General features: G+C 42.0%; 1 protein-coding gene across 1 annotated transcript in view; it reads left to right on the top strand.

Annotated features, from left to right (window-relative positions):
• Nucleotides 1-21763, top strand: part of rnf123 (ring finger protein 123) — a 440342-nt gene that overhangs the window by 27276 nt on the left and 391303 nt on the right. The window contains exons 4-7 of the mRNA XM_078543856.1: nucleotides 9666-9748; nucleotides 18432-18529; nucleotides 19061-19115; nucleotides 20797-20882. Of these exons, the coding sequence (XP_078399982.1) occupies nucleotides 9666-9748; nucleotides 18432-18529; nucleotides 19061-19115; nucleotides 20797-20882 (322 nt within the window). The remainder of the gene's footprint in view (nucleotides 1-9665; nucleotides 9749-18431; nucleotides 18530-19060; nucleotides 19116-20796; nucleotides 20883-21763) is intronic.

The following is a 21763-nucleotide window of genomic DNA, read 5'->3' as shown; positions in this document are numbered from 1 at the left end:
CAGCACTCTCTTCACATACAGTATGAATTGTTTTCTTCCCCTTATACTGGTGCCCTGATGAGTGCAAGACGAAAAGCTTAGACATGTCTCTCTTTTCAGCAATACACAAGTTCTTTATACCAAAAGACTAATTAACATAATGTAAGGAACCACTATAAACAGACATTTCAAATAAAATATGTATTGTTACTACGAGACTAATCCAAAAAGTCTTAACTTTTTAGAAGATGCTTTCTTGCAGAAGCTATTCCTGTATTGGAAGCATTGGGCTCAGTTTGGAGTATTTGATTACAGCTTGAGTTATAATTTCTTGACCTTTGCTTGATTTTCACTTGCTCCCTATCCTGTTTCTTCACTGTATATTCCAGAATTTTATACACCCTTTCTCATTCCCTAATGCTTTGTGACTTTATCATCCCCGTTGGTTTTCATCTGCAGTTTTGCTCCTGATTTATTTCTGGGATATACTTTCCCTGCAGTGCTTGAAAAGAGAAGACTGAGAGGTGACTTGATAAGGTTATGAAAGGATTTGACAGGATTTGATAGGGTAAATATAGAGTATATATTTATAGATATGGATTTCCACTGTGGGAGCCTAAAGCTAGAGGTCATAAATATAAGATAGTCACTAATGTATCCAATAAGGAATTCAAGAGAGACTTTACTCAAAGAGAGGGTAAGAGAGTGGAACTTGCTATCTCAAGGTGAATAGCATAGATGCATTTAAGGGAAAGATAGGTAAGCACATAAGAGAGAAAGGGATACATGGATAGGCTGATGGGTTAGATAGTTATAATTGAGGTTTATAAGATTATGTTGTTTTGGAAACGTAGCTTTAAATTTAGGGTAAATGAAGTGGATCATGTGACCTGTTCTGAAGTCTGCCTGACAGTAAGCCTGGGTGGTTTGACTGTTAGAGATTAAAGCATGGCTTAGATTGTTTTACTGGGAAGAAGTTGCAAGGTAGTTATGCTTAGAGATGGTGGCAACAGATTCTGAGTTTACAGTGAGTGAACTGTGAGTCTCCAAAGTCCCAGGAAGGTGTTGAGAATGTCGAGTTGTAAACAGTTGTGCTTTAAACTGTCCATTCACTTCAAAGCTGAAAGGGAGTTGAGGTCAAGGATGGCTAATTAGCATTTCCACCTCGATACAAAACTTGTGTTCCACGTTGCTATGGGAAAGAGGGCAGAAGACGACATATTTGAGATCATGTTACAGGCTTGCCTACAAATTAGTGAATATCACAGACAGCAGCAGCTCTGTGCAGTCAGCAGAGAGTGTGATGAGCAGGATGGGAGGAGTGCGCGATTTATGAAGCCCCACTATTCCGTAGGCTGTACCATAATTTAAATGTTTAATTTTCCCACTGAAATGGCCTCTATACCTCTAGTACCCAGAAGAAAAGAGACTCTGACCAGGCTTCTTTCAAAAAACTCAATGATTAATTTATTTTAAAACAAAACTTCTTTTAACAAGTTGCAAGTACTGCTTAACAAACAATTGTAATCGGGAAGTGTAACTATCTCTTCCTAAAGAATTCCCCCAGCGCGCGCGCGCGCGCACACACACACACACACACAGACAGACAAACAAAGGACAAACAGAGTCCCTCTGCAGAGTTGGGCTTTGGAGGATGGGCACTATGAAATAAAGGATAAAGTCTGCAGGGTCTCGATGCTGTCAACCTGGAGTTCTCTCGTGTGCGGATGGGCTGCTGGTCCTGGTGGATAACTGGACGTTCTTACCATTGGTCACAGCTTTGCAGATTCAAATGCGGACGAGTTACACTCAGGTTGATAGCCACACACAATTTTAGGCAAGGTAGAGAGAGGGAGCCAGTCAAGGTAGCCGCCTTTCCTCAGTTTGGTCCCTAACAAAACTGCCTTCAAAACAACCAGGTTCACAACTTAAGTTTTTTTTTTCCCTCCTCCCATGTGTTTGCCTTTTGTCTCCCATCTTTTTATTAATTAAATTACTTTGCAGTTCAACATAAATGAACAACTCCTTCTCAAGTACCATTTCGGTCAGGTGATTTCTTGAAAGAGGCCTGCTTGCTGACCGTTCCAAGGTGAATTTATGATCATCTTTAAAAAAAAAAATTCAAGGTTAGCATCCACATGTCCAAATCATGCCACGTCCTTCCATTTTGCAAAAGAAAATGTTAGTCTTGAGAGAGAGAATTTTAACATGCCTCTGCCCTTAAGAGATGAAATACCATTTCTAAATGTGTTTCATCACAGAGTATACAGAAAAAGATATGTATAACATATAAACAGAATTCAAACATGCATTCACTCCTTATATACAATCTGCTCAGTTTTCTGACTTTCTTGCTTTCCAGCCAATTATAAACGATTTACATTCTTAATAACGCATCAGCAACAAAATTATCTTTTCCAGTAATACGAACAATCTTCAAGTTTTAAAGTTGTATTAGCAAGCTCCATCAGAACAGTTGGTCATTCTGAGTCTTAAATTTTTCCACAAAGACCAAAGGGTCATGGTCACTATATACCAATGTTTCTTTACAGCCATGACAGAATGCTTAAGAGCTAGTAACAATCCAGGGTTTCCTTTCCTACTGTAGAGTATCTCTTTTGATGCCGATTTAATTTTTTTTTAGAAAAATATCCCACTGGCTTCTCTATGCCTGATTCATCATCTTGCTATAAGACTGCACCCGCCCCCAGGTCACTAGCATCAATTGCCAGCTTGAAGGCTTTAGCAAAATTAGGGGCATCTAATACTGGTTCATTGGTTAGAATTGCCTTCAGCTTCTCAAAGTTTAACTGGTACTCTCTTGACCATACCACCTTTGCTTTCTTTTGCAATAAATCCGTTAGTGGAACCGCTATTGTGCTGAAGTTTGGCACAAATTTATGATAGAAACCTCACATCCCTAAAAAATCTCATGATTTCCCATTTGGTTTTAGGGACAGGGAATTCCATCAAAGCTTGTACCTTTGCTGTCCTTGGCAAGGCTTGTCCCTGCCCTACGATATGCCCTAAGTAAGTTACTTGCACTTTCGCGAACTCACTTTTGACAAGGTTTATTACTAGATCTGCCAACAAGGCTTCCAGTTGTTTTAAATGGTCTTTCCATGTGTTGTTATAAACCAATACGTCATCCAAGTAAACCACACAGTTAGGAACATTAATGAACACCTGATTCATTAGCCTTTGGAAAGTGGCTGGAGCATTTTTTAATCCAAATGGCATTACTCAACATTGGTATAGCCCATTTGGTGTGACAAAAGCCGATATCTTCTTAGCTCACGATGTTAAAGGTACTTGCCAGTATCTATGTTAGTAAGGAATGTGACACTGCCAACTCTGTCAATACAACCTTCTAGGCAAGGGATTGGGTAGGAATCCGTTTTTGTTACCGCATTAATCTTTCTGTAATCCTATGTAGAATCTGGTTGACTCACCAGGTTTAGGCACTAACACTACTGGAGAAAACCAACTGCTTTGACTAGGCTCTATTGGGTGATTTTCTAACTTATACTGAATTTCTGCTGTCGCTTCTGCTTGTTTCTCTGGACTTAACCAATGAGGATATTGCTTTATAGGAGAAAATTCCCCTACATCCACATCATGTGTGGCTAAAGTCGTAGACCCTTGTTTATCCCTACAGATCCCTTTAAATTCTGGAAGTAACTGCACTAGATCCTCTCGTTGTCCTACCTCTTAAGTATGAAAATATGGTATCTAACTTTCTAATATTTGTGTCAGCTAACGTTATAGCAGGAGGATCAATTTGTGAACTGTCTGTGTCTCCTTCTACCTTACTTTCACGGTCTCTTTCATCCTCCACTATGCTTACAACCTGCCATATTTGCTCTCTTCCATCTTCCTCCCTACAATGGTATCGTTTTAACGTATTGATATGACACAGCCGATTCTTTTTCCTACGATCTGATGTACTTATCAAATAATTTACTTTACTAACCCTCTCAATTACCTTGTATGGACCACTGAACCGTGCTTTCAGAGGTTCCCCTTGTAATGGCAGTAGTACTAACACTTCAACTCCTGGATGTAATGTTCGGGTCGCAGCTTGCTTATCTGCCCATTCTTTCATCTTTGTTTGAGAAACGTTAAGATATCCTTGAGGCACTTTGCAGGCTCCTGTGAGCTGTTCCTGGAACACAGACACATAATCTAACATAGCGGATTCATCCTTCGCTCCTAAAAAAAGCTTTTCTTTGATTAATTTCAGAGAACCTCTTATCTCATGTCTGTAAATTAATTAAAAAGGGCTAAAATCAGTCGATTCATTTGGTGAATCTCGAGTAGCAAATAAAAGAAAATCCAGTCCTTTGTCCCAATCATGGGGATATTCATGACAATATACTTTAAACATTGTTTTAAGTGTTTGATGGTACTTCTCTAAAGCTCCCTGTATTTGTGGATGATATGTTGTGGACTTTAACTATTTTATACCCAAACTACTCATTATGTTTTGAAAATTTTTAGACAAAATTGGAACCTTGATCTGACTGGATTTCTACTGTAATCTATATTGAGTAAATATTGGGTTAACTTCTCTACCATTACTTTAGACGTGATGGTCCTTAAAGGGATGACCTCTGGAAATCGAGCTGTCATATCCATAATAGTAAGGATATACCTGTGTCCTGCTTTTGTTTTTGGTAATGGTCCCACACAGTCCACTAACACCCTACTGAAAGGTTCCTCAAAACCTGGATTAGGAATTAAGGGTGCCGGTTTGATTGCTGTTATGGTTTTCTTAACACCTGGCACGTAATGCACATTTTACAAAACTGCACCACGTCTCTATGAAGACCTGGCCAGTAAAACTGCCGGTTTATCTGCGCTTGAGATTTCTGTATCCCTACACATCTTGCCATAAGAATATCTTGTGCTATCCGTAAAATCTCTTGATATTATTTGGGTGGTAGCACTACCTGATGAACAAGCATCCACTCCTCATCCGCAGGTCTGTGAGGAGGTCTCTACTTGCTCATTAGAATTCCATTTCCAATGTAATAACATTCTGGAACTGTCTTAGTCTCTGCTTCAGTTGGGCTGATTGTGCTATCTTTCTTAACTCTGGATCAACTTGTTGAGCCTCAACTACAGAAGATTGTTAAACATCTTTTTGGATTATCTAAGTCTTTAAAGAAAGTTTCAACCAGCCAGATATCTGCCTGCGGTATCACTTTGACCTTTGATGATGGACTTTGCTTAGCCATTGCCCTGGCCATCACACATGAAGGAAAAATTCCTGGAACCTTTTCCTGTAACTGCTCCGTCTCTTTAACCTCACTTGGGCTTTCTGTAATTCAGGAGGAAGCTACTGCCTTCGCCCCAGCTAAATCATTTCCCAGGAGTAAATCAGTTCTTATCTATGGGTAACTGCTGAACAACCCCTATTGTCACTGTCCCAGACAATATGTCACATTCCAAGTGCACCCGGTACAAAGGTACGCGTATATACTCCCTGCCAATACCATTGACTAAAACTTTGGCTTTTAATGTGCTTTCTGGTGGAAAAGTTAAGCCTTTCCCCAGCAAAAGTGTTTGAATGGCTCCTATATCTCTTCGTATTATAGGTTTAGCTATCTCATTTGAGGGATAAGGGGTTACTTGTCCCCTTGACAAAAATTCTTTAGAACTCTCATGTATCTCATTCACCTCTCCTGAACTCACAGCAGTGTCCACACTTGGTTTCACAGATGCAGTTTACACTACAGCTTGATTTGTACTTTCAGTCAGGGCTCCTTTTCCTGAATCACCCTTACATACCTTGATAAGTCCCATGGATTTCCCATGTAACTTCCAGCAATCAGCACGAACATGTCCCACCTTGTTACAGTGGAAACACTTAGGCCTTCAAATGTCACTTCCACTCTTAGCACCTTCCTTTCTGGCCTGAGGAGGAGTTTCTGGGGTATTCCCCCCGTCCCTTCACTTCCCTGGCTACTTGCCTTCCATTCACCTTCCCATCTATTCTTTTCGGGTTTGTGGAGATGATGGAAAAAGGGTTTAGATTTATGGACCTGCTCATAATTGTCAGTCGCCTCCACTGCCTGTCTAGCTGTTTTAACCCTCTGGTCTTCAACATGGAGTCTAACTACTGGAGAAAGTGAACCTTTAAGTTCCTCCAAGAGAAGTATTTCTTTAAGATCTTCATACATTGTCTCTGCTTTAATGCCCGTATCCTACGATCAAAATTACTTTGCTTTACCCTCTCAAACTCAATGTAGGTCTGCCCAGGCTGTTTCCTTACATTCCAAAATTTCTGCTTGTATGCCTAAGGGACTAACTCATATGCACTAAGAATGGTCTTTTTTACTGCATCATAATCCACCGATACCTCTTCTGAAAGTGAAGCATAAATCTCATGAGCTCTACCCACCAACCTACTCTGTAAGAGCAATGCCCAGGTTTCATTTGGCCACTTAATTTGCTTAGCTACCTTTTCAAATGAAATAAAGAATGCCTCTACATCCCTTTCCTCAAACTTTGGGAGGACATGCACAAATTTAAACATCCCCCTACTAGGCTTTGGGTTGGAGGTTTTTTCAACATCAGAACCTTCCTCAGCATCTGAGGCCTCTTTTTTAAGGTCCAGCCTGTTAAGCTGATATTCCCTTTCTCATTCCTTCTCATTTCTTTGCCTTCCTTTCTTTATCCTTCTCCTTTGCCTGAAATTCCAGTACCAGCTTCCTAAATGCTCTTTCTCTTTCCTTTTCTGCCCTTTCTCTTTTCTTTTCTTTTCCTTTTGCCTACAACCTTTTCAATTCCAATTCTCTTTCTTTTTCTTTTGCCTCTAATTCAAGTTTTTTCAGTTCCTTTTCATGTTATCGTAGCTTCATTCGCAACTGGATGTTACCTAACTCAATTGACTCACCCCCTGGAGAATGTGGCCCCTCTGGTATCGAGTGTGTGAATTATCAAGCCCCACTACTCCGCAGGCTGTACCATTAATTTAAAAGTTTAATTTTCCCACTGAAATGGCCAATTGTGTCTCTATACCTCTAGAACCCAGAAGAAAAGAGACTCTGACCAGGCTTCTTTCAAAAACTCAATGAATAATTTATTTAAAACAAAACTTCTTTTAACAAGTTGCAAGTACTGGTTAGCCCACAATTGTTATCAGGAAGTATAACAATCTATCTCTTCCTAAAGAATTCACCCAGTGCACACACAAACAAAGGATAAGCAGAGTCCCCCTGCAGAGATGGGCTTAGGAGGGTGGGCGTTATAAAATAAAGGATAAAGTCCGCAGGGTCTCGATGCTGTCGACCTGGAGTTCTCTCGTGTGAAGACAGGCCGCTGGTCCCGGTGGATGCCTGGACATTCTCACCACTGGTCTCAGCTTTGCAAGTCCAAATGCAGACTGGTTACACTTGATGAGGATTCTGTGACTACAGGCTGATAGCCACACATGATTTTACACAAGTTAAAGAGAGGGAGCCAGTCAAGGTAACCTTCTTGCCTCAGCTTGGTCTCTAACAAAAGTGCCTTCAAAACAAGCAGGTTCACAACTTAAGTTGTTTTCCTCCCCCATGTGATTGCCTTTTGTCTCCCATCTTTTCATTAATTAAATTGCTTTGCAGTTGAACACAACTAAACAACTCCTTCTGAGGTGTCAGCTGTGGCTCAGTTCATAGCACCCTCGCCTTTGAATCAGAGGGTTGTGGGTTCATGTCCCACTCCCGGAAACCAAGAACTGTGAATGTACTCAAAAAAGAGTTACAATCTGTGACTGTTGATAACTCGAAAGAATTAAACAACTCCTTCTCAAGTACCATATAGGTCAGATGATTTCTTGAAAGAGGCCTGCTTGTTGACAGTTCCAAGTTGAACTTATGACCTTTTAAAAAAAAATCCCAGGTTAGCATTCACATGTCCAAATCATGCCATATCCTTCCATTTTATAGTAAAATACTTCAGTTTTGAGAGATAAGATTCTAACAAGAGAAAAGGCTTCTTGACTTTGTGAACTGCCACAGCCGGATGCAGAAGGGACTTGGTCTCTAGTTGAAGAGAAGCATCCTGTAGCCTTCTACGGATTCCAAAAGATTTGTCATGGTGTGGCCAGGGGGAAGAGAATAATTGAAACAGGCTTTACTGGTGGTGGATTTAAGAAGCCCTCCAAAAACTGAGGAAAGCGCTTTGAGACGGTCACTTGAAGTTACTGCTTGGCAAAATGGGGATAAGGGGAACCCATTGGAAGCTAGAGTAACTGTGGACTGTATGTTGAAAGGACTGTTATTCCTTTGTGAATGCAATGGGTGATGAGCATACAAGGGGAATGTCACTTTCTGTCTACAAAAAGAAAGTAGTGTTCAGTCAATAGTGTTTTTTTAGTCACTTGTTATACTAAAAGTTTTAAAATATCAAATCTTTTTGGGCCATCCAGCTAAACTCTTCATAAGTTATCGGTTTCTATGGAGATTGTAACAAGATGAAGACTGCAGGGAGGAGGCTGATATGAAGCATAGGCCAGTGGGCAGAATGGCCTTTCCTGTGCTGTAGACGCTCCTGCATACTGCAGACCAGAGGTTATTTTGTTGACAAAAAGTCATGTTTCTTCCAGCAACTTTGGCTCTGCTTGGTTCCCACTCCCTAATTAATTTTGCGTCACACTCTACCAATCTCCCTCACCCTGGGGCACATTGTGTCATTGTTACTGTTATTCTTTTCAATTTAGTTTCCTTGTTTGCAATTTCACATCCTATTCCACTTAATAATGTTTGGCACCTCCAGCAGTCAAATCGAGCTGCACTCGGGTAGGTATGGAGTAGCCAGTGATTATATTCACCAGATTCTGTGTGCCTGAATGCAACTTTGTAGAATTGGAATCGAACAGTGTTGTTTCTGTAGAACGAGAAGCCTGTCAATTTTGAAAGCTCTTTTCCCCACCACCTCCCTTTCTCCTGTTCCTCCAGTTGCTGGCTCAGACTGTGCTGCTACTTCATGTTCATGCCATTCTATGGTATGCCAATAAATAATGCACCATTTCAACCAAATCCAATCTTGTTCCAATCTGAAGCTCATGTACTTCTCCCTAGCTCTGGGACACTAAGATTAATGATAGTTCTCTCCCTCCTTCCCCATAATGAGATCAGTTGCAAGTACATGAGAAAGGGAAGCTGAGTTCTTGAAGAGGCATGATGTGCTTTAATGTGACAAACTTGTAAAATTTATTTCTTAGGCTGTGGGTGTCACTGGCAAGGCCGGCATTTATTATCTATCCCAAATTGTCTGTGAACCAAGTGGCTTTTAGGCCATTTCAGGGGGCATTTAAGAGTCAACCACATTGCTGTGGGTGTGGAGTCACATGTAGGCCAGACCAAGTAAGGATGGCAGCTTTCATTCCCTAAAAGACATCAGTGAGCCAGATGGGTTTTCATGGCAATCAATGGTATTTTCATGGTCACCATTACTGGGACTATCTTTCAATTCCAAATTTTATTAATTGAATTTAGATTCCACCAGCTGCTATTTGAACCCATGTCCCCAGAGCATTAACCCAGGCCTCTGGATTACTAGTCCAGTGATATTACCACTATGCCCCCTTTGCACAACCTCCCCGCCCCACCCCGCCACAACTTGTTCTGTGGCCTAGCTTAAGCTAGAAGAAATGTGTACTTTGATTGCTATGATTATATATTGTAAATTTGTTTCAGGAAGCCATTGAACTTTCAGAACCTGAATGAACATTTAGATCGGCTACTGTCTGAGGGACTGGACAATGAGGCTGAAGACAAAGGTAGGATGTATAGAAATAGTGGATGGATTTGAAAAAGGATTGAAAGTAAAAAGGCTTTCACCTCATACTGCTTTGTGGGCGTGGGTAGTAGAATAATTCTGTGCTCCATAGCCCCAGATGTAGATATACATGGCAGGAAGGGCAGTTGTTCTTAATGCCAACATGTTGTTGAGCCTAGTCATGTATCAACATGTTATTGCTTTGGGGGAATGCGTTGTCCTCATTCTAACAGACCTTTAACATGGTTGACCACACTCTTCCTCCAGTGCCTCTCCTCTGTTGCTCTCATAACATAAGAAATAGGAGCAGGAGTAGACCGTTCGGCCCCTTGAGCCTGCTCCACCATTCAATAAGATCATGGCTAATCATCTTGTTTCGATTTCCACATTCCCATCTAACTCCAATAACCTTTGATTCCCTTGCCTAACAAGAATCTGTCTACCTCTGCTTTAAAAATATTCAATGACCTGCCTCCACCACCTTCTGAGGCAGAGAATTCCAAAATCGCACAACCCTCTGAGAGAAAAAAATTCTGCTCGTCCCTGTCCTAAAAGGGTGACCCCTAATTTTAAAGCAGTGCCCCCTAGTTCTGGACTCACCCACAAGAGGAAACATCCTTTCAATGTCCACTTGTCAAGGCTGTTCAGGATCTTGTATACTTCAATCGAATCACCCCATACTTTCCAAAACTCCAGTGGAAACAAAGCCAGTCTGTCCAACCTTTCCTCATAAGACAACCCACTCATTCCAGGTATCAACCTAGTAAACCTCCTTTGAACCGCGTCCAACGCATTCACATCCTTCCTTAAATAAGGAAACCAAAACCGCTCTCAGTATTCAAGGTGCGGTCTCATCAATTCCCTGTATAAATGAAGCATAACACCCTTACTTTTATGTTCAATCCCTCTTGTAATAAAGGAGAGCATTCCATTAGCCTTATTAATTTTTTTTATTCATTCACGGGATGTGGGCTTCGCTGGCTGGGCCAGCATTTATTGCCCATCCCTTGTTCCCCTTAAGAAGGTGGTGGTGAGCTGCCTTCTTGAACCGCTGCAGCCCAAGTGGTGTAGGTACACACACAGTGCTGTTAGGGAGGGAGTTCTAGGATTTTGACCCAGCGACAGTGAAGGAACGGCGATATATTTCCAAGTCAGGATGGTGTGTGGCTTGGAGGAGAACCTCCAGGTGGTGGTGTTCCCATCTGTCTGCTGCCCTTGTCCTTCTAGGTCGTGGGTTTGGAAGGCGCTGTCTAAGGAGCCTTGGTGAATTTCTGCAGTGCATCTTGTGGATGGTACACACTACTGCTACTGTGCGTCGGTGGTGGAGAGAGTGAATGTTTGTGGATGTGGTGCCAATCAAGCGGGCTGCTTTGTCCTGGATGGTGTCAAGCTTCTTGAGTGCTGTGGGATCTAGGCAAGTGGGGAGTATTCCATCACACTCCTGACCTGTGCCTTGTCGATGGTGGACAGGCTTTGGGGAGTCAGGAGGTGAATTACTCGTTGCACGGTTCCTAGCTTCTGACCTACTCTTGTAGCTACAGTATTTATATGGCTCGTCCAATTCAGTTTCAGGTCAATGGTAACCCCAGGATGTTGATATGGGGAATTCAGTGATGGTAATGCCATTGAACATCAAGGAGCGATGGTTGGATTCTCTCTTGTTGGAGAGGTCATTGCTTGACACTTGTGTGACGCGAATGTTACTTGCCACATGTGAGCCCAAGCCTGGATATTGTCCATGTCTTGCTGCATTTGGACATGGACTGCTTCAGTATCTGAGGAGTCGTGAATGGTGCTGAACATTGTACAATCATCAGCGAGCATCCCCACTTCTGACCTTATGATGGAAGGAAGGTCATTGATGAAGCAGCTGAAGATGGTTGGGCCTAGGACATTACCTTGAGAAACTCCTGCAGTGATGCCCTGGAGCTGAGATGACTGACCTCCAACAACCACAACTATCTTCTTTTGTACTAGGTATGACTCCAACCAGCGGAGAGTTTTCCCCCTTATTCCCATTGACGTCAGTTTTGCTAGGGCTCCTTGATGCCACACTCGGTCAAATGCTGCCTTGATGCCAAGGGCAGTCACTCTCACCTCACCTCTGGAGTGTTTAGCTCTTTTGTCCATGTTTGAACCAAGGCTCTAATGAGGTCAAGAGCTGAGTGGCCCTGGTGGAACCCAAACTGGGCATCAGTGAGCAGGTTATTGCTAAGCAAGTGCCGCTTGATAGCACTGTTGATGACCCCTTCCACTACCTTACTGATGATGGAGAGTAGACTGATGGGGCGGTAATTGGCTGGGTTGGATTTGTCCTGCTTTTTGTGTACAGGACATCACTGGGCAATTTTCCACAGAGCCGGGTAGATGCCAGTGTTGTAGCTGTACTGGAACAGCTTGGCTAGGCACGCGCCAAGTTCTGGAGCACAAGTCTTCAGTACTGTTGCCGGAATATTGTCCAGTCTCATAGCTATTGCAGTATCCAGTGCCTTCAGCCATTTCTTGATATCACGTGGAGTGAATCGAATTGGCTGAAGACTGGCGTCTGTGATACTGGGGACCTCCGGGAGAGGCTGAGATGGATCATCCACTTGGCACTTCTGGCTGAAGATTGTTGCGAATGTTTCAGCCTTGTCTTTTGCACTGATGTACTGGGCTCCTCCATCATTGAAGATGGGGATATTTGTGGAGCCTCCTCCAGTGAATTGTTTAATTGTCCACCACCATTCACGACTGGACATGGCAGGACTGCAGAGCTTAGATCTGATCCGTTGGTTGTGGGATCGCTTAGCTCTGTCTATCACTTGCTGCTTATGCTGTTGGCATGCAAATGTGCTATAGCTTCACCAGGTTGACACCTCATTTTTAGGATTGCCTGGTGCTGCTCCTGGCATGCTCTTTGCTTTTCCTGATATATAGTAACGACATGGATTTTGGCGTACAGGGCATAATTTCAAAATTTTCAGATGATACGAAACTTGGAAGCTTTGTGAACTGTGAAGAGGATATTGTAGAACTTATAAAGGACATAGACAAGTTGGTGGAATGGGCAGACAGGTGGCAGATGAAGTTCAATGCAGAGAAATATGAAGCATTTAATTTTGGTAGGAAGAACATGATACAAAATAAATGCTATAACTCTAAAAGGGATGCTGGAGCAGAGAAACCTGGGTATATCTGTGCATAAGCCATGGAAGGTGGCAGGACAGGTTGAGAAAGCGATTGATAAAGCATACAGTACCCTAGGCTTTATTAATAGGGGCATAGAGTACAAGAGCAAGGAGGTTATGTTGAACTTGTATAAGACACTAGCTTGCCCTCAGCTGGAGTATTGCGTCCAGTTCTGGGCACCGCACTTCAGAAAAAAATATCCAGACTTTGGAGAGGGTGCAGAAAAGATTCATGAGAATGGCTCCAGGGATAATGAACGTCAGCTATGAAGATAGATTGGTGAAGTTAGGACTGTTTTTCTTGGAGAAATGAAGGCTGAGAGGAGATTTGATAGAAGTATTCAAAATCATAAGGGGTCTAGGTAGAGTAGATAGGGAGAAACTATTCCCATTCATGAAAGGATTGAGAATGAGAGGGCATAGACTTCAGGTAATTTGGAAAAAAAAGCAAAAGTGATTTGAGAAAAAACTTTTCATGCAGCGAGTGGTTAAGGTCTGGCACCTTAACCGCACGCTGCACTGGCACTGCCTGTATGTGGTGGAGGAAGGCTCCATCGAGACATTCAAAAGGGAATTAGACTGTTATCTGAAAAGGAAGAATGTTAGGGTTGTGGAGAGAAGGTGGGAGAATGGCATGAAGGGAATTGCACCTTCAGAAAACCAGTGCAGTCACAGTGGGCCGAATGGCCACCTCCTGTGTTTTAACAATTGTGACCTGTATTAATTTCTCCTTTGTAGCTCAGTGCCAATTTTTTTTTTGATAACTGATTTCTGTAAAGCACCTTGAGATGCTTTATTGAGTCAAAGGTTTCAAGTTATAGATTGATTGTCTGAAATGATCAAATAACACAATGCTGAGTTCTGTCGATGGCTCAGTTGTTAACTGAGCTGCACAGTAAGAAGTTTAACGCACTGACTTCGTTGAAATGTGAACTCAGTGAAATGGTCTGGTGGGTCCGCTCCACCAGACTGGCTGTAGCATCCCTGCATAGGAAAATCATCCATGGTTCCTTTTCCAGATCACTGTTTACAGATTTTTCCTGCGAAGTGCACAAGTAGATGTTGGGCAATAACTTAGTTAATAACTGATCCATAACAGATACATAATCCATGTAGAACAATATTCAGATTTGTGTTTTTTGTGTGATCAGGGTGTTGTGTTGGTTAAGGATGCAGATATGTTTGTAAACAGGAAATTGTTCCACTTGGCTGTGGCTGTTTCTGTTCCTTGTGCAGATAGCTTGATAATGGTTTTCATAAGTAGACCATGTACCTACCAACTGAAACCTGTTTCTTTTACTTCCTGATATTCAAGAAAGGAGAGAGACAGGAAACTAGAGGCCAGTTAATCTTAACATCTGTCATTGGGAAAATGCTGGAATTCAGTGTTAAGGAAATAGTAGCAGGAAATTTAGAAAATCATAATGCACAATCAGGTAGAGTTAACATCGTTTTGTGAAAGGGAAGTCATGTTTGACAAATTTATTAGAGTTCTTTGAGAATGTAACAAGTGGGGTGGATGAAGGGGGACCAGTAGATGTAATGTATTTGGATTTCCAAAAGGCATTCAATAAGATGCCAGATAAAAGGTTACTGCACAAGCTAAGAGCTCATGGTGTTGGACACGATTATGTAGTCATGGATAGGGGATTGGCTAACTATTCGGAACAGAGTCGGGATAAATGGGTCATTTTCAAGTTGGCAAACTGTAACTAGTGGAGTGCCACAGGCAGCACTGCTAGGGCCTCAAATATTTACGATCTATATTAATGACTTGGAATACGATCTGTATTAATGAATGGACTGACTGTGTTGTAACCAAATTTGCTTATGATACAAAGGTAGGAAAACAAGTTGTGAGCAGGGTACAAAGAGTCTGCAAAGAGATATAGATAGGTTAAGTGAGTGGGTAAAAAATTGGCAGATGGAGTATAATTTGGTTGTCCTTTTTTGTCAGGAAGAATGGAAAAACTGAATATTATTTAAATAGAGAGACACTGCAGAATGCTGCAGTACCGAGGAATCTGGGTGTCCTTGTATATGAGTCACAAAAAAGTTAGCATGCAGGTACAGCAAGTAATTAAGAAGGCAAATTTAATGTTGACCTTTATTCCAAGGGGCTAGAGTATAAAGTAGGGAAATCTTGCTACAACTGTACAGGGCTTTCGTGAGACCGCACCTAGAGTATTGTGTACAGTTTTGGTTTCCTTACTTGATGGAGGATATACTTGAACTGGAAGCAGTTCAGAGGAGGTTCACTAGCCTGATTCTTGGGGCCTCCCATTTAAGATGGAGATGAGAAATTTCTCCTGGGGGTTGTTAGTCTTTGGAATTCTCTTCTCCAGAGAACAGTGGAGCCTGGGTCGTTGAATATATTTAAAGCTGAGTGAGACAGATTTCTGGTTGGCAAGGAAGTCAATCATTACAGGGAACAGACAGGAAAGTGAAGTTTGGGCCGTAATCAGATCAGCCATTATCTTATCGAATGGTGGAGCAGGCTTGATGGGCTGGATGGCCTACTTCTCCTATTTCTTATGATCTGATATGCTGAGAATTGCTCAGCTCTTAACCAGTATCCTAGATGATTGCTTACTGAATTTCACACTGGGTGCTCACAATGTCTCTTGCCAACATCAGAGTATACAGACCACATTGATTTACAGTTGGAAAATTGAAGAAGATGATATTAAGAAATGGTTGAGTACAGTGCAGCAAAGGCAATGACTCTTGACACCATATAGTAGAGTCATAATGTCATTATGGCACAAGAGGCCATTTGACCCACCAAGTCTATGCTGGCTCTCTGAAGGGCAATCCAGTCAGTCCAATTTCCTGTAGCCCTGCAAGTTTATTTCCTTCAAGTTTCTATCGATTTTTAAAAAAAATCATTAATTTTCTCCACTTCCACCACCCTCATAGTCAGTGAATTCAATATCATTACCACATGCTGTGTAAAAAAAAAAGTTCTTCCTCACTTTCCCTTTGTACCTCTGGCCTAAAGTCTTAAGTCTGTGGTTCCCTAATGCTTGTGCGATCAGTTAATGGGAACAGTTTTTCTTTGTCTATCTTATCTAAACCTGTCATAATCTTGTATACCTCTATCAAATCTTCCCTCAAACCCCTCCACTCCAAGGTGAACAGCCCCAGCTTCTCCAACCCAACTCTGCAGCCAAAAATACCCTACCCTGGAACCATTCTAGCAAATCTAATCTAATCCAGCTGTAGTGCTGAAAGGCTTGCCCTCCAGAACTAGCCATGCTTCTAGCCAAGCTGTTCCAGTACAGCTAAAACACAGTCATAACCAGCACAAAGGAAGTTGATTGTGGTTGTTTAAGGCCAATCATTTCAGCCTTCCTCATGGCAGTATCCTAGGCTCAACAATTTTCAGCTGCTCCCTCAATGATCTTCCTGTATCATAAGGGTAGAAGTGGGATATTGCTAATGATTGCACAGTATTTAGCTCCATTCCCAATTCCTCAAACGAAGAAGCCCATGCTCATATGGAGAAAGACCTGGACAGCATCTAGTCCTGGGCTGATGAATGGAAAATGGAATTAGTGCCACACAAGCATCATGCAATGACCATTTCCAATAATGGAGAGTCTAACCACCTCTCTTCGATATTTAGCAACATCTGGGGTGAGGGTGGTCACCATTGACCAGAAACAACTGGACCAGCCATATACTAGCTCAATTCCTACAATTCAAGTCTGGAGTGTGATGGAATAGTTGCCTGGATGCGTGTACCTGCAGCAATACACAAGAAGATTGACAAAAACCAGAACTAAGCAGCCCACTTGATCGGCAACTGATCCACTGACTTAAACGTCCACTCCCCCCACGATTGGCACACCGTGGCTGTAGTGTCACCATCTACAGGATACAGTGCAGCAAGATGCCAAGGTTTCTTTGGCAGCTGCTCCCTAACTTGTGACCTCCCATAACCTTGAAAGACAAGGAAAGCAGGTGCATGGGAACATCAGCATTTCCATGTTGCACATCATTCTGACTTGGATATATATTGTCAGTCTTCATGGTTGTTGGGTCAAAATCCTGGAACCCCCCTGCCTAACAGCATTTGTAGAAGCCTATTCATTCAATGAAGATCAGTGATCCAAGAAGAAAGCCCAGCAGCATCTCCTTGAGGGCAATTAGGAATAGGCAATAAATGGCTGGTCCTGATGATAACTACCAAATTCTGAGGTAGAAAAATTGAAAAAAAATTCATAGAAAAGTTGCAGAATGAATACTGTATAATAAATGTGGTGGTTTGTAATCTGGGATATTTGAGAGCCTTTTGGTCTCCAACTCCTTTGACCAAACTCTTGAAATATGCACACTGCACTGTGCAATATGAAACTCTGCATCCTGAGCTATCACCTCTCTCGGTTCCCCCACTGCCTCAGTTTTATCAGACTGTTTGTCAAACATTCAATATTGGATGAGCTTCAATGTCCTTCAGCTGCATATTAAGGCCAAAACCAATTCTTTCAGCCTCTGTCACAAGCTCTGTTCTCTTGCCGTTGATTCCATCCTCTTCCTCAGACATCGTCTCATGCCCAGCCAACTGTGTGCAGCTGTTGGCGTTCTGTGTGACCTATAAAGCTGAGCCTTTCACCCCACATCATTGTATCACAAAGGCATCACCTACATCCTCCGCTGCTCCAGCCAATGAAACCCTGAATTGTTGAAAACTCCATTGGTGCTTCTGTTATCTCCAGACTCAACTGTTCCAATGTGCTTCTGGTTGACCTCCCAACCCTCCTAGCCTTTGTAAACTGCTGCCTGTATCCTAACTAACATCAAATCCTGTTCACCCATCACTCCTGTGTTTGCTGACCTACAATGGCTCCCGATGGGCAATGTAGAGTTTAAAATTCTCATCTTTATGTTTAGCTCTCTTTATGGCCTTGCCCCTCCATATCTCTGTAACTTCCTACAAATGACCTTTAGATCATTTTCCTGTAACGTTTACTCTGTTTCTCTCTTCACAGATGCTGCCTGACCTACTGAGTATCACTAGCATTTTCTGTTTCTTTTTCAGATTTCCAGCATCTACTGTATTTTGCTTTTATTTTACCCTTTGATTTGATTGCTTTCAAACCAACTATCTCGTCCTGCCTCTGTTGAATTGAAGAGCTGTTTTCACCGTGATCAGGAATATAACACGTCACATCAGACAATTTGTCAATTTTAACTTATGACTTATGAACGTCTTTTTCAAAATTACTATTATCTTTTAAAAACATAATTTTTCATCTTCGATGCCAGTTTTTAGGGTTTGCACTATATGTAAATGATCTGAACCACTTAGATTAGATTTCAGCCTGTAGCCTGTCCTCGAGTTTCTGTTATACATAAAGACCAGCTCCCCAAATCCCTCAATTAGATTCCAGCCTGTGACTCACCCCCAGGTATCTGTTAATCTGTACATGATTTTTCAGTAATATTTGATGTCAGTCTGTTTTCCAGGATGGTTTCTGACTGATGGCTTGGTTGTTAACTATATTTCAGATCAAACTATGGATGGGCGCCTTGGTCCAGCCACAGTGGTCCTGGATCACACAAGTGGCTTTGAGGGGTTGCTACTTGTGGATGATGATTTACTTGGGGTAAGCACTTTCGAGCAAGGCTGCTTATTCACTGTGCCAGGATTTAACTCGCTGCTTGAAGAAGAAGCTCATTTTTACATTTTATTTTCTGTTTTTGTTTTCTGATTTTCTTTTCCCTCCTGTCATCTTCCCACATGAGTTATAGTTCCACAGGTTGCAATCCGGGATCTTCTTGGTCTATATCACTTGGCCATCAAGGACCTGTACTTCATGTGGTTTAAATAATATGACTGGAGTTCTGACCTCTTATTTCAGTCTCACGATGTTACAGCAGTCTTGCTCACACTTAACTGCCAGGCACAGCTGCTGGAGCTTTTGACTGCCCATTCTTTTGTCTTTGAAGGTTATGTTTTAATAACCCTCAGAATCCAGACTAACTGGATTACCATTGCTTCATTGCCAGTTTCTTGGTTCCGTTAATTTGAGGGGATGGCTTTGAGAGTGATGTTATCTTCTTTCTGCTTGCATTTGAGGGCATGACTGTGGAGTTGTAGAAGTTGGCTTGTGCTTACTCTGTTTGTTCCCTTTTAGGTTGTTGGCCACAGTAATTTCAGCTCAATCAGAGCTACCTCGTGTGTGTATAAAGGTGAGTGTCTAAAGACGGATTCCGACTGGGCCAGGGAATTTGGCATTGCAATTAATTCTGAGCAAAATCAAGACAAGGATTGTTTAGTCTGTCTTTCCCTATTAATCTGAGGCTGGTGCTAGTGGGGAATAACACTGAGAGTGTCACATTAAGGATGTGGGTGGGGTGTATGGGTTGATGGTGCTGAGATTATTTCCTTAATCTGGGGAAATGCTTTTGGAAATGTCTCATTAATCAGAGGGGCTAATTGGGTGGTTAGTGTTGGAAATGCTTAATTAATCTGGAGAGGGTGATGGTTGAAGTATTTCATTAACTTGGGAATGATGCTGAGCAATGTACCCTCTGTTTACTTTTTGTTGTGCACTGCTGACCAGTTTAATTGCATGGGCCCTTTTTTGTTTGGCAGTGCACACGCATCAATTTAAAGGGACTGATTTGTACTTGGCGTGTATGGGAACTTTTGCTTCGCTGCATGGTTGGGCATCTCAGAGGGAGCGTTGATGCTGAGAATGCCTCATTGATTTGGTGGGAGGGGAATGGTCTTAGAAGTGTTTTTATAACCTGTTTTTAGAACCCAGGTGTTGGAAGAGTCACATTAATTTGGGAGGGAGAATGTGTCAGGAGTAAAAACAAAAATACCTGGAAAAACTCAGCAGGCCTGACAGCATCTGCGGAGGGGGATACAGTTGACGTTTCAAGTCCGTATGACCCTTCATCAGATGGTGCCAGGAGTGTCTGATTTGGGCAGGGTGTGGTATTGGGAGTGTCTGATTCATCTTGGGTGGTGTAGGGGTATGATGTTGGTGTGTCTCATTAATCTGGGGGAGAGAATGGTGTTGATAGTGTCTGACTAATCTGAGATGGTGCAGAGTATCTCAATTATATGGAAGGGAGCATGGTGCTGGGTGTGTTTGATTAATCTGTGGATAAGGGTGTTGGGATGAATTCTGGTGTCAGGTACAGTATTGTAGTGATTATATTGCTGAACTAGTAATCCAGAAAATGTGTTCAAATCCCACCCAGGTAGTTTGATCAAGTGAATTCAGTTTAAAATAAAAAGAACACAACCTGGAAATAATAATCTGATATCAGTCAAAGTGACCACGACACTGTAGTTTGTTTCACTGTTTTCTGGCATATGTGCAACTCCAATCTAATATGATTGATTCTTAACTGCCCTCTGAAGTGGCCTAGCAAGCCACTCAGTTGTATTGTTCTGCTACTAGTAGTTCAAGGAGAAGAGACCACCACCGCCACCACAGGGCAATGAGGGATGTGCAATAAATGGCCTTGCCTATTATGCCCGCATCCAGAGAACATTTTTTTTTAAAGTCAGGGAGCAATCAGTACAGGATAAAACGCTGGCTCAATTTGGCCATCCTGCCTGTAAATGAATCCAGAAGCTGTTGACATACAGTTAAGTATGAAACATCTATCACACCAAATAAAACAAGTCAGTTAATTTCATTCTGTTGCCAATATTCCCTTTGCATATGATTTTGGACGATTCAATTTTTAAAGCACTTCAGACATGTCATCTTATGTGTACAGTTTGAGATAATGATGGACATGTCTGAGGTGTGTGTGAGACCATTGTGAAATGATCTAGACTATTTCTGTGATGTATTGCTGTTGTGATGTTCAGCTCACTAACTAAACCTTATGTTGTCTTTGGCCACAGGAAAGTGGATGTATGAAGTTCTGATCTCTTCTCAGGGATTGATGCAGATTGGCTGGTGCACCCTGCACTGCAGGTTCAATCAGGAGGTGAGCCCATGTGCCCCTCACCCATGCATAGAGGGGCTGGCAAATATTTTGTTAAGTAGGAGATTTGCTAACTCAGCAACACCAATCATATATATTGTTCCTTTAATAAAATAAAACATCCCAAGGCATTTCATAGGAGTGTTATCAGACAAAAATTGATACTGAGCCACCTGAGATATTGATACAAGTGACCAATAGCTTGGGCAAAGAGCTAAGTTTTAAGGAACACTTTTAAGGTAGGTGCAGAGGTTTAGGGAGTGAATTCCAGAGCATGGCTGCCAATTATGGGGCAAAGGGAATCAGCGATGTGCAATTGGCAGAATTAGAAGAGAGCAGAGACCTTGGCAGGTTGTAGGGCTGGAGGAGGCTACAGAGGTAAAGAGGAATTTAAATTTGGGCATGAGAATTTTAAGTTTGAGGAGTTGCTGGACTGGGAGTTAAAGTAGGTCAGGAAGCACAGCAAGGAAGACTGAATGGGACAATGTGCAATTTATGATATAGACAGAGGTTTGGATGAGCTGAAGTTTACTAATTAACTGTAATTAACTCAGTAGTGAGCTGAAGGAAGCTTGAAGGGTGTCCTTCTCATAAGTTCATGTGAAGTGAACTGTTGACCTATTCACTGTTATGGTCCACTCCCTATCCTTCACTTCCCTTAGTTGACAAATATTTCTACAGTCTTCCACAAACATTGCGACAAGTCAGGTGTTTCCCCTTTTGGTGTCACCTTGGCTTTACACCTTCTTTGAATGTAAGATTTCTTTTAATTCACCAAATCCTCAATGTTTACGTTCACTTTTGAGTGCAAAATAGAGCAAATTGTGCATATTCATTTGGACAAACACCCTGGTTTAAAAGGGATTCGCTTCAGGTTGGGTGGG

This window comes from Cetorhinus maximus, chromosome 6, assembly GCF_964194155.1.
Source record: "Cetorhinus maximus chromosome 6, sCetMax3.hap1.1, whole genome shotgun sequence".
NCBI classification, from domain to species: Eukaryota; Metazoa; Chordata; class Chondrichthyes; order Lamniformes; family Cetorhinidae; genus Cetorhinus; species Cetorhinus maximus.
Note: the sequence above shows the minus strand (reverse complement) of the source record. Positions and strands in the feature narration are given on the sequence as shown.